This window comes from Anopheles merus, chromosome 3R, assembly GCF_017562075.2.
Source record: "Anopheles merus strain MAF chromosome 3R, AmerM5.1, whole genome shotgun sequence".
In the NCBI taxonomy this organism is placed as follows: domain Eukaryota; kingdom Metazoa; phylum Arthropoda; class Insecta; order Diptera; family Culicidae; genus Anopheles; species Anopheles merus.
In genome coordinates, this window is record NC_054084.1 from 3,259,888 (window position 1) to 3,272,121 (window position 12,234).

The 12,234-nt window shown below is 36.1% G+C and overlaps 1 protein-coding gene across 3 annotated transcripts; it reads left to right on the top strand.

Moving 5' to 3' along the window:
• The first annotated feature begins 463 nt into the window (after positions 1 to 463).
• LOC121597182 (synaptotagmin 1) lies at positions 464 to 12,070 on the top strand. Of its 3 annotated transcripts, none has more exons than XM_041922762.1 (9): positions 464 to 677; positions 873 to 1,035; positions 1,575 to 1,855; positions 2,131 to 2,229; positions 2,329 to 2,523; positions 2,987 to 3,163; positions 6,989 to 7,106; positions 7,259 to 7,392; positions 9,753 to 12,070. In XM_041922762.1, the coding sequence occupies exons 2-9, from the start codon at positions 885 to 887 to the stop codon at positions 9,942 to 9,944; spliced, it is 1,347 nt and encodes a 448-aa protein (XP_041778696.1). In that variant the 5' UTR covers positions 464 to 677; positions 873 to 884; the 3' UTR covers positions 9,945 to 12,070. The 3 variants fall into 3 exon arrangements, with proteins under 3 accessions (XP_041778696.1, XP_041778697.1, XP_041778698.1); XM_041922763.1 differs by having other exon boundaries at positions 6,998 to 7,106; XM_041922764.1 differs by having other exon boundaries at positions 1,575 to 1,822.
• The last annotated feature ends 164 nt before the right edge of the window (positions 12,071 to 12,234 follow it).

Here is a 12,234-nt window from a genome sequence, read left to right on the forward strand (position 1 = left end):
GAACATTCAGAAGTTTTGTGGAATGTTTTACAATCTAAAATTATGGGTGTTTTCATAAATAAGAAGAAAGACAAGAAATATCAAACCGATCAGAAGAATGGACACCTTTTTCCGTGTATTCTAAAACAAAACACAGTGAAAGCTCTTACGCCTTTTGCAGGATATGCTAAATAAAATGAAGAAAACGTATGTTTCACTTAATACACCGATTTTCTATTATTTTTAATGTTTCCTAACCGTTCTGAAATACATTAAATGTAGTAAACGACATTCCATTTAACCCATATATTTTAGATGGCAAAAGCCCACGAGCATCTAAAATTTGTAAATTTTACTCCCCAAAACTGTTATACTGAATTTTCGATACAGTACAACTCGCGCTTTGACGTTCTGCATGTTGTCAAGAATTGCGTACGCATGCAGGTTTGAAATGCGCATGTACTTAATTTACAATCTTTTCTGATATGCATCGATTTTCTCATTCATGTTCAATAGCTACCATCTTGAGGATGTGAAAATTTTGCTCTTTCAACTTTTCCAAGTTCCAAGTGAATGGTACTTACACTGCTGAAGTGAAAAGAACTATTTCTTTCCCGTGATAGTAGTACGATGATAGTTTAAGCGTGCAACAGTGAAAGAGTGAAGCGTTATCAAGAAACAAACGTGCAAGTTTGAAGGTAAATTTGAAGGTGCAATTGGGGTTTTGTTAAGGGCCCCCCTTTCCTACTGGATTAATTGTTTTAACAATGGTGGTCGTGAAAATTTGATGTTCTAGAAACTGTAAACGATATGAGCGATTCACGCGTTTTCAAACAGTGCTGTGACTGAGTAGTTGCATTTCATGAAGTGGTTAATGGGTGCGTTAATTTCAGGAAAAGCTAAAAATGGCTCCCAATTCTCGTTTGTGGAAGAGAGAGGCCGAGGTGGAGTCTGATGCGGCAAAGCTTGCGGATGTAGCCAGTACACTAGCTACAAAAATATTCGGACACAAGCAAAAGCACCACACGACCACTACGGAGTCTGAGCTTGACGCTGGTAAGTTTGGGGACGTTGGGGTTAATCTTCTGCACATTTACCAAAAGCCGTTTATTGCTCTCTTATATAACGACAACGTTTCAAAATTAATCTCAATCAAAAGTTTTCTTATGAAACGGTCGTGCATTTAAAAGCTGTGTGTCGGATGCGACATGTATATACATATGTATTACATTTTTTTTGTTTTGTGCGCTTAGTAGTTAACATGTGATGAGTGCGAAAAGAAGCTTCATTCAATTCATGTCATTGATTTTATGTTAATATGGATCAATACTTAGTGTAGAATAAATATCTTAACAAATATATGTACATGTATATACTTTTTTCCACTTAAGCAGAGAGGTTGCTGGACTGGAATCTCTTTGCAACTGTTTCTTATAGTTTTCCATTTAGCATTGCACTCTGACGGGGATCTTTTATATACCTTTTTGGTTTAAATTATTATTATTAGAGACAAATAGTGCACGTTGTACGAAGGCACGGCAAATAATTGTGCTGCTTTTTGGCATTTTTGCCCATTTTGCGTATGCTCGTTTCAGAGGAAAATGAGGATTTCAGCACGGCAACGCCAACCAAAGGCGAGGCGGAAAAGCTGGGAGACAAGGCGGCCGAGATGACGGAGGCGTTAGCCCACGAGATGGGCATTCCGACGTGGGGGCTCGTGTCTATCATCATCGTCGTAGTACTGATAATTTTGGGCATTTGCGGTTTCTGCATCCGTCGCTGCTTCCGAAAGAGACGATCCAAAGATGGCAAGAAGGGCATGAAAGGCGTTGATTTGAAATCGGTACAATTATTAGGTTCAGCATACAAAGAAAAGGTATTCAGTAGAATCTCATTCATTTAAGTGTCAGTGTACAGGTGCATTGTAATCGTGTATTCTCACTAAAAATGTTGTATCGTTGTAAAACCCTCTTTAAGGCTGAACCAACTTTAGATGAATGTTAATGTTAGAATTGTGTTGTAATGTAGCTCATATCTGCTCAACGGCATAATGGCCCATTCTAACATGTGATTCCTTCTTTTTTCCTTTACGTTTTGCTTCCTCCCTTCTATTCGTGTATCCTCCACACTCCTCGTTGAACTCGTTTAAAGGTACAACCTGATATGGAAGAGCTTACCGAAAATGCCGAAGAAGGAGATGAAGGTGAAAGCAAACAGAGCGAGCAAAAGTTAGGCAAGCTGCAGTACAAGGTACACCGTGGATGCAAACAACCAGAATGAAGCTTCCTTTCGTCCGTTCATGCCCTTCAATCTGCAATGATTATGTGTTCTAATCTTGTACACTTTCAGTTGGAGTATGATTTCAACTCGAATGCTCTCACCGTAACCGTAATACAAGCGGAGGAACTTCCCGCCCTGGATATGGGAGGTACCTCTGATCCTTACGTCAAAGTGTACCTATTACCTGACAAAAAGAAGAAATTCGAAACGAAAGTTCACCGTAAAACGCTGAATCCAGTGTTTAACGAATCATTTACCTTCAAGGTAAGTAAACCACTGTTGAAGTCTTCAATCAATATACTAGCCTCTCAACAAGAAGAGATGGTGGTAATATTATAATCTGTATCCTTGAATAACCAAAACAACGTACACCCACCGAACACATGGTGGCGCCTACTATGCCTTCCAACAACACAAAGCCAAAAACACTGCACGCATTCACTACTGCTGTGCGCGTGTTACTTCGAAACTACATGTACACATTCACACAATAATGTAGCAAGGCAAACATGAAGAAGTACATCAAAGTAAACTATGCAATCTAACATTTTTGTAGCTCCACTCTACTCTACCTGCCGCCAGTTACTAGTTGTATTTATTCACACAAACCATTAAACCGTTTATACGTGTATCTATCTATATGTTGTATTATTGTAGTAAGTATTCCGGTGTCCGGTAAGCAACGTAAATAATATGTTCTTTGTCTTTGTGTTCTTTCTTTCAATAGAGTCTCCCATATGCAGAAGCAATGAACAAGACGCTGGTGTTTGCCATTTTTGACTTTGATCGCTTTTCCAAACATGACCAAATAGGAGAGGTAAAGGTACCGCTTTGCCAGATTGATTTGGCACAAACGATTGAAGAATGGAGAGAATTGCAGAGCGTTGAGGGTGAAGGTGGACAGGTACGTACACGTTACCAAACAGCATTTGTTCTTTGTTAGGAAGATGCGTTGCTCAATACCTTTTGGACAACAGCTTTGCAAATGGCTCAGAGAGATAAAGGGAGAGATATTTTAAAAAAAATGCCATTCCTAACAGTGGATGTGGACTGACCAACGCTCCATTGTAACTATACAAATTGTTCGCGAAAAGCGAAACACTACTCTTGCGGGATTATTTATGTACTGGTGGGGGAGAGCTTATGAGGGTTTTTTTCTTCCCCAGTCGTTCTTTGCGTATTGTCGAAAGTATGTTTTCTTTCTTTTTTCTATTTCTAAAACCTACACCCAGTTCAAATCCTACTCATTTGAAATGATCAAAACCCTGATAAATAGACAACAATAGAAATCATATAATATTATTGATTTGAATTAATTTGAATTACATTTCATTCCTCATATATTGCTTACATGTTAGCATAATTTTCTATTTGACGTGATATGCATACTATAAAACTATGATTATTCTTTTTCTTCATTTTTCAATCTTCAACAGCTTCATACTTAACATTTATTGTTCTGAGAGCTGTATTCAACACTTTACACATGATTTTATGTCAATCGATACACACTCAATTCAATTCATTTGAACAATACAAAGAAGCATTGAGTTATTAAAAAAAACTAACTAAAACGAAGGCAACGGACGCGGCGCTTAGTACTACTACTACTACTACTACTACTAACTACTACTACTCCTACTACTACTACTTAGAAGTTGTTGAAATGAGTTGAATGAAAACACTGTTTGAGATAGTTTTAAGTTTTTCTATCGTGGTCCGATTGATTGATTTTTGAAAACTAATTTAATTGACGTAAATCGTTTTTTTCTTTTTCCTCAAATTTTCTCTGCTGTGCTTACGCCTGTGAATGGTTGTGTCTACATCAAAAAAAAAACAATATATCTAACATATTTTATATGCATGTAACTGCTTCAAAATATATAAACTCGATAAAAAAAACCATTACACGTAAGTATTGTTTCCATCAAGAAATATTCAATACCACCTTACCCAAAGTTAAAGTGCTGCTGTATATTGTTTGATCGTATTGGCTTTTGTATAGCTTTGTGTAATGTAAAACATGTGTGTTTAATGATGATTCCCAACCAAAATATAAAAAAAAATCCCCAAAATAATGGAAGAGGAACTAATTCTCTTTTGCTTAGCGTTTGCGCATCAAGTCGGACTAATCGATTTCATGATGTTGCACTGCCTACCATCGGTTCTGTAACATGCCACTGTTTTTTTTTTTGTTTTGTTGTTTTGTTTTGATCTATCTAAGTGAATTGATCTTGGATCAGGCAGCAATTCTCTAACACGCATATAACACGTTTTTCCTTCCCTCGTACTATGGCAGTCTCGTACGGCCATCAGTGGATAGTTTCGTTAACGAAATCTACTCAATGCCAACAAAAGCGATCATAATGTAGAGAAAAAAAACCATCTACTTCTACTGTATGGTACCATACATCCTTTTCCAAATGCTTCACTAGCCACTTTCATTCTGTGTATTGCATGAAGAAGATGCATTACCTAACCTCAAGACGCTTGTTTTTGTTTTGTTTTTGTGTTTTCTTTTTAATGCTAGCCTTTTCTCTTACCTTTGAGCTACATCGTGCGAGCCATTGTAAAAAATGTGTATCCGTTTTATAACATGTAGTGGTGTTGCTTTAGCGTAGTGTTGATAATTCTCTGCCACATATGTAGTAGTTTTGTTTTTTTTCTTACTGTGTTTTTTTTTTGTTTTACAAGAAACTGTAGAAACCATCATAATCATCATCATTTCATGCATTTCATAAAGTTATATATCTTCTTCCTCTTCAGTCGCTCAAGTGATAATACAGTAGATCTTGGTTCTATTTTTATCCAGTTTCAAGATTCAAAGATAAATTTTGTACCAATGGTTAAAATACGATACTCTACTCTCTTTTTTTCTACTCTCTCATTGCATAACAACGTTGCGGAATGCTTTGTGAACTATCTAATTTAATATACACATACTTTAAGCTTTCATCATGCATATTAACCCCTTCCCCCCCATCGATGCTTTTTATGTTAAAATTTCACATAAAACAAATCAAAACATAATTTAATCATTTTATTTGAGCTGGGTGTCTTCCTGAAAGTATTTTTTTTTTTATTTTTGAAGATATTTGAGTACATATTTTTGCAATACCACTTTTTCCAATCCCCACCCACCCCGGCCCCGCCCGCCCCGCCCCGCCCCCAGTCCGTGTTTGTCTTCTTATTAATCGTACGATATACACTCTAAACATAGAAACATGGAATGCAATTGAAGGCATACCGTGGTTATTTTTTCCCACGTCTCAGTCCCACGTTTGAGACACACGTTTGTTGGCGATATTGGCGTATCGGCTAGCTACACCGAACTCAAGAAATATCAGAATAGCAGTGCTACTAGAATCGCCCATACCAATAGATATATTCCCTTATTAGCGTAGTACATTTGTCCAATAGTTACAACAACAACAATATTTTAAAAAACAACACCATAAGATGCTGTAAAAAGCTGAATTTTATGAAACCATCCGTAGAAAATGGAGTTTTATAGCATTGTATGCCCCTTTTAACAACCATATATAAGTAAGCAGTATTTAAATCCTTTTGTTGAAATTTTCATTTTGTACATCGTCGTATAATTTGATATGCGTTTGAAAAGGGCCAAAGCATAATGTGTAATACATAGGACGTCGTGTTTGTTGATATGTTTTTTTTTAAGGCGAAGTGGCTTGAATCTGAAACCAATAGATTTTTAAAGCCAATATAAATTTCAGCATGTTGATAGTAGCGCTTTAATAATGATTGCGGGTTGATTTAGAATTATTGAAATAAATATGTGCTGATGTAAGGCAAAACAGAGAGAGAGAGAGAGAGAGAGAGAGAGAGAGAGAGAGAGAGAGAGAGAGAGAGAGAGAGAGAGAGAGAGAGAGAGAGAGAGAAACAGAGAGGTACCGATGTTATTTGTGGCGAAACATGTATGTTTCGATAAACGATAAAATAGATGTTTAAAACGAATTATAATCCTCAAATACTCGAATTATTAACAAACTGAAGCGAACGTTGCGTGTTTTTTTTTGTACCGCATTTTGTGCAAAGCTTCAGAAAAGATATATAAACTATAGTAGTAGATAGACATACTTTTACTCGAAAAAGTATGCAAAGGCGGTTCTGAAGGAATTTTACTTACTTGAAAATAATTTGCCTTGGTCGTCTAAGTTGTAATAAATTGCTTCGAGAAGACCGCTCACAATCATGCAATACTACCAAAGCAAGTACAGTGAACGTGCACTTAATCAAAGATAAATAAGCAGAATAACTATAGCCATACCAACAACACCAACAGTACAGTACCTGAAATCAATAATATACGCTCATTTGTTTGCAACATATTGTATAGATTTGCATCCGCCTTATGATACATATATATAGAGAGAGAGTGAGAGAAAGACTTTTTACAACGCATAAAAAAGCCCTGATTAATATCGTTTGAGTCAAGTATTGCTGAGTGAAACATTTAAAATGTAAATGCTAAAACTTAGAAGCACGTAGTGATAAAGTATCCCAATTATTACTTAAATTTGCCGCTGGTTTTAATAGATCAAAAAAGCATGATATCCTAAAGATGTCTTTTTTGGTTGATTTTATATAACTGTGCCGCTAGAATAACGTTCGCCATACATATATATATTATATTGTGCTAATACAACAATTGATCAAAATTTTTACAATCGGTTTCGTTTCGTTTATTTACTCTGTTCTTTTGCAGGAAAATAAGTTGGGAGACATTTGCTTCTCATTGCGCTATGTACCCACTGCAGGTAAATTAACTGTCGTTATCTTGGAAGCGAAAAATCTCAAAAAGATGGATGTTGGCGGTTTATCAGGTGGGCTATTCTATAACAACATATCGCAATATTTCGTGTATACATTGTGCTCTTAACAAATATAGGCTTTTTTTTGTTGTTGAATGTGTTCCACATTCCACTGGCAAATGGTGCTTTCTCAAGTAAATTAAACTATTTTCTCTTTCTTCTAGATCCATACGTCAAGATAGCCCTGATGCAGAATGGAAAGCGTTTGAAAAAGAAAAAGACTAGTATCAAAAAATGTACACTAAACCCCTACTACAATGAGTCGTTCTCATTTGAAGTTCCTTTCGAACAAATACAAGTATGCGAGAATGTATTCTACTATCATATAAAATTCTGTGTTGTGTTGTATTTATATATTGTATATATCTACGCATCAAGCCAAAACCATAGAAACCTCTATCAGACCTTTTTTGTTTTGTTCGGTGGACAACCGTATTGTGATATTGTACAGTATTCCTTGCAAATTTTTTTGTGTATCTAACCGCATGATCCTTATGAAACAATGTCTCTTCTTTCTTTCTACACACCTAATACTCTTTTAGGTGCGTATGCTTCGGTATCAGTGGCAACGTATGTGTTCTTTTGTATTACTGAGGGAATATGATAATATGAGTGTTATAGTTGTTAGCCTTTACTTTTATGCGGATGTTTTATAATACAGTATTAACATTTAAGTAGTAACACAAACTATTTTGTTCATTTATCAATTAAATCGTATTTCATCATGTTCGTATCTTCTGTTGTTTCACTGTTTTTCAAGTACTAATTGATGTAAAGGGTTCACAAACCCCCGAATCCCACAGTGTTTGTTTGTTAGTGTGATTAAACAAGAAAAATCGTTTACTTAATTTAAGTACTTTATGTTTGAGGGTTTCACAATATTTTACAGTATTTTTTAATTACATTTGGAGAACAAAAACAAAGGGAAAAATACAAAACAACACATACGTGGTAGCAATGTCCCCTTTGTCCTAAACCTTTCCTAAACCTTTGAACTATCTCTCCAGTATCCAGTAATTTGTTATTAGTATGGCAATGTTTGTGAGTAACCGATAATATATACACTAGACTTTCTGTGTGTAGAAATGAACAGTATTATTGTTTTGAAACAAACCCAAATAAAAAAAACACGATTCGGTGCTACGATTCCTAATACTGAAAACAACAAATCAAAAAATACTTTTACAATACACTGTAACAAAACAAATATAAATACACACTTCATACATGCATAGCGAAAAAAATAATAATAAAGGAAAACAGAACGAACTCCGTCGCAGACAATTTTAAAATCTCCTACAGTCAAGATTCGTTTGTTCTGGGCCTTTCAGCGAAACGATTATCCACCACCCTAATCCTCACCCCCCCACCCCCCTCCCCCTCCCAACGACACCCATTTGATAAGAAGCTGAATGTAGCTTAACCTTTCGTTTCGTGCTTGAATGGACGGTCTTGCAGAGGAAAGATTTTAAAGTTCGTGTGTGCCTCTCCCATAAGCGTTACATTTTTTAGACACTGCTTTTGTCTGACTTCAAACAACAAAACAGAGCAACATTGTCTAATAACACCTCGGGATCTATTATCATTACAACAACAAAAATGATACACGGCACGAACAGCAGCAAAGGCATACAAAACATCCATATTGCTAACATTTTGACCTGTATATGCTGATCGAAAGTCTTACTGATTCTTGCGAACTACGCAGATCCATTGGGGAGACTACTACTACTACCCCTTTGATACTGTGATATTAAAGCGAACAAACAAAAGAAATGGTTGTCAGAAGATTAAATGCAACACACAATCTAATTCACCTCACATAAGCATATTGCAAACAAAGAAAACACAGTTTTGATCGAGTATTATACATTTCCGTGTACCAGTATTTAACATATACACCTTACGAATCAAGTAGGACTTTACGTAGGCAAATATGTCTCTCTCTCTCTCTCAGTACAAATATACCCAACTACAGCAGAAAAAATGCGTTTGCAGCAAAACATTTAAACTTGCGTTGAACTTGAGTTGCTAATTTTGATTTTTATAAGTTTCCCGTTCGTTTTTAGGACTACTGAAAAAAGACACACACTCTTAGCAACACTTACACATTTACACTTTTGTCTGATATTTAATTTTCTTATTTTTTTCTTATTTGTTACTTTATTATTTGTTGAATATACATATAAAATATATCTTACTAAACATTTGTGAGCAGTAATAACCGTAATAACACCTCAGTATACTACTACTACTACTACTACTACTACTACTACTACAACAAACTATTCGCAACGCAACTCAACTTCAATTCATGCAAACATTTTTTTTCTCTACAACCGTCCCCCCACCACCACCACCACCACAAGCCTATGTAAAAAACTCTACTGTACAACTAACTAATCTATTGCATGGCAGAAAACGGTCAAATACTATGAAATCGTGATGGGACCATGTCAGGTTCCATCCATTACGATAGGCGCAACAACACCGCGCTCGCCATAGTAGTTGACCATTCAATTGCAAACTAACTCAATTCTCTGTTCACCCTTACAAATAATTACCAGTAATGTGTGTGTTCAGTGTGTAAATGGCCAGGACCGGAGGGTGTTTGGTAAACCAGTTTTAATAACCATGACTTCTTATCTGATTCAACAGAAAGTAAATCTTGTCGTAACGGTAGTGGATTATGATCGCATCGGCACCTCCGAACCAATTGGAAAGGTTGTTCTAGGCTACAATGCAAGCGGCACGGAGCTGCGCCACTGGTCGGACATGCTGGCCTCCCCCAGGCGCCCGATAGCGCAGTGGCACACGCTGAAAGATCCGGACGATGACAAGAAGGATTAAGCCGGCTACTAACAACGAGCAACTAACTAAGGATGAGGATCCCGGACGAGGACGGTGCGGCGCGGTATTATCAGTTGGGGATTGTAACACCCAAATCGGAAAGAAAAGGTTGGCAACCCGGGCATGCATGCATGCATTGCCCCTGCATGTTGCACATGTTCCATCACATGTTACAACCAGTTGCGCTGTAAAATAACCTTTTCCAGAGTCGACAAGAGAGGTATTCCATTTTGCACAATTTTGGCTCTGTGTTAACTTTCGAACATAAACTATTCCTATACACATATTGCACACCCCCTTTCTTTCTTGCGTTTTTGACGATACCGAGGAGCAGGGAGGGAGAGGTCATTGAGTAATGTAATGTGAGGCTATTTTACAACGGACGATTCGTAGAAAGAGTATTATATATATATACATACATATATTGTGTAGTATTGTCAAACTGACTGCACACGCACCTATTTATGTAAATTTTTGTTTCCCTCCGCTACTCATACTACTCATAATCTCATCCTACTGTCTCTCCCCAAAAGCGAACTAATCAAGTAATGGATGGTGCATCAATCAATCAATTCTAGCAAGAAGTCTTACTGATTTGCCATGATAGTATCACGGTCTGGCGACGAAAAGAGCATGCTGACCCCGTGGTCAGCAGTAAAACAATAGGTAGATAAATTGCAAAGCTAAATGAAACTGGACGTCTTGTTTTAATCAATATACACTTCAACCACCAACCAACCAAACCTTTCATTTCAGTGATCAGAAAACCAGTTCAATTCATTTCAATACAATCTTGTCTCCCCTAAACTCAAACTAAAAAACAAACAATTTGCATAATAATAATTGTTATGCAGTTTAGTTTTCGCGGTTTTTTACGATCTTCATCTTGTTTGATCATCATCTAAAAGAAAAATCATATACGTTTTCTGTTCAGTTAATCTATCTAACTCATTTAACGTATCTAAAAACATGTGCACAGTGCAGAAGAGCAGTGCATTTATTATGAGCATACAAAAAATACATACGTTAACGAATATCTGAAAAGACGTAAGAAAGAAGACAATGCAAAAGTAGATTGCAAAAGCAAACTAAAAACACACACACACACACACATAGTTTCATCGCATCCAAATAAGATGGAAAACGAAATAGATTAATGTCAGTCGAAGACAGGGGAAGAAGGAAAGGTACCGTCTGTATTTCTTGTTGAATAATATAAAGCTATTGACCTATTTATTGTTAAATAAATAATCTAACTAAACATATTAGGCATATATAACCATTAAAAAGTTGATAATATCTGAGCAAACATAAGCAGGCAAGGCAAAGCAAAGCAAAGCAAAGGGCAGTATTTGTACAAGAATAATATCAGTTCAGATTGTACGGCATATAGTATTTGCATAAATTAATATACCATTCCATGTAGGGCAGCGTAAATGTGTACGAAATGCAAGTTTTATTAAACATTTCCATAGTATTTTGTTTGTTTGTTTGTTTCGGTTTTATTTACTGTTGACAGTTGTTAGTACTTCTTTTGTCTGCGTCACAGAGATAAGAAGACGAAGATTTCCTATATCTGTGTAACCACCACCATCTACTGAAACGTTTTAAAAAGCATTTAAAGATTGTAGGGCGTTTCATCCCATCATCTGATGATGGTTGAAAGCGATAGGAAGCTAGAAGATTATTGCGTGTTCAATACTACGGCTATTGTAAGGGGATGAGAAAAGAAAGAATATTTAAATGAATATTATTGGTTTTCGGCGTTCTGATTACATTACTAAGATTCGAAAGCAAGCAGAAAGGGCAAAGAAAACATTATTAAAAAGGGATCCAATTTCCAACCACTAACAACACACATTTATGAATAGCAAAGGGCTCTTAGTGCGAGCAGAAGATAGAAAGCGGCTTTTACCAACATAAATACCGATAAAACAAAGAAAACAAAACAAACATCTGAAAAAACACTAAACAAGTTGAACGAAAGTAAGCAGATCTTTAAAAATATAACAATAATTAGACATGTATAAGATAACCTTTACCTATCAAGAACGCATTGCGAGAGTATGTATATTAAGATATTGTAAATCAAACGCTAATAAAGTATTGAAGTGTAAATTACCAGATTAGTCCCCTAAGTGTACCTTCGTTTTCAACAATCGCCATTGTTTTGAAATTTAATTTAATTTTAATTTTTTTTTAATATTATGTTTTCTACGATCTCCTGGGATACTTTCGTGGCAGATTTCGGACTAAACTCATAAATCAAATTTTAAACACAACATAAAAA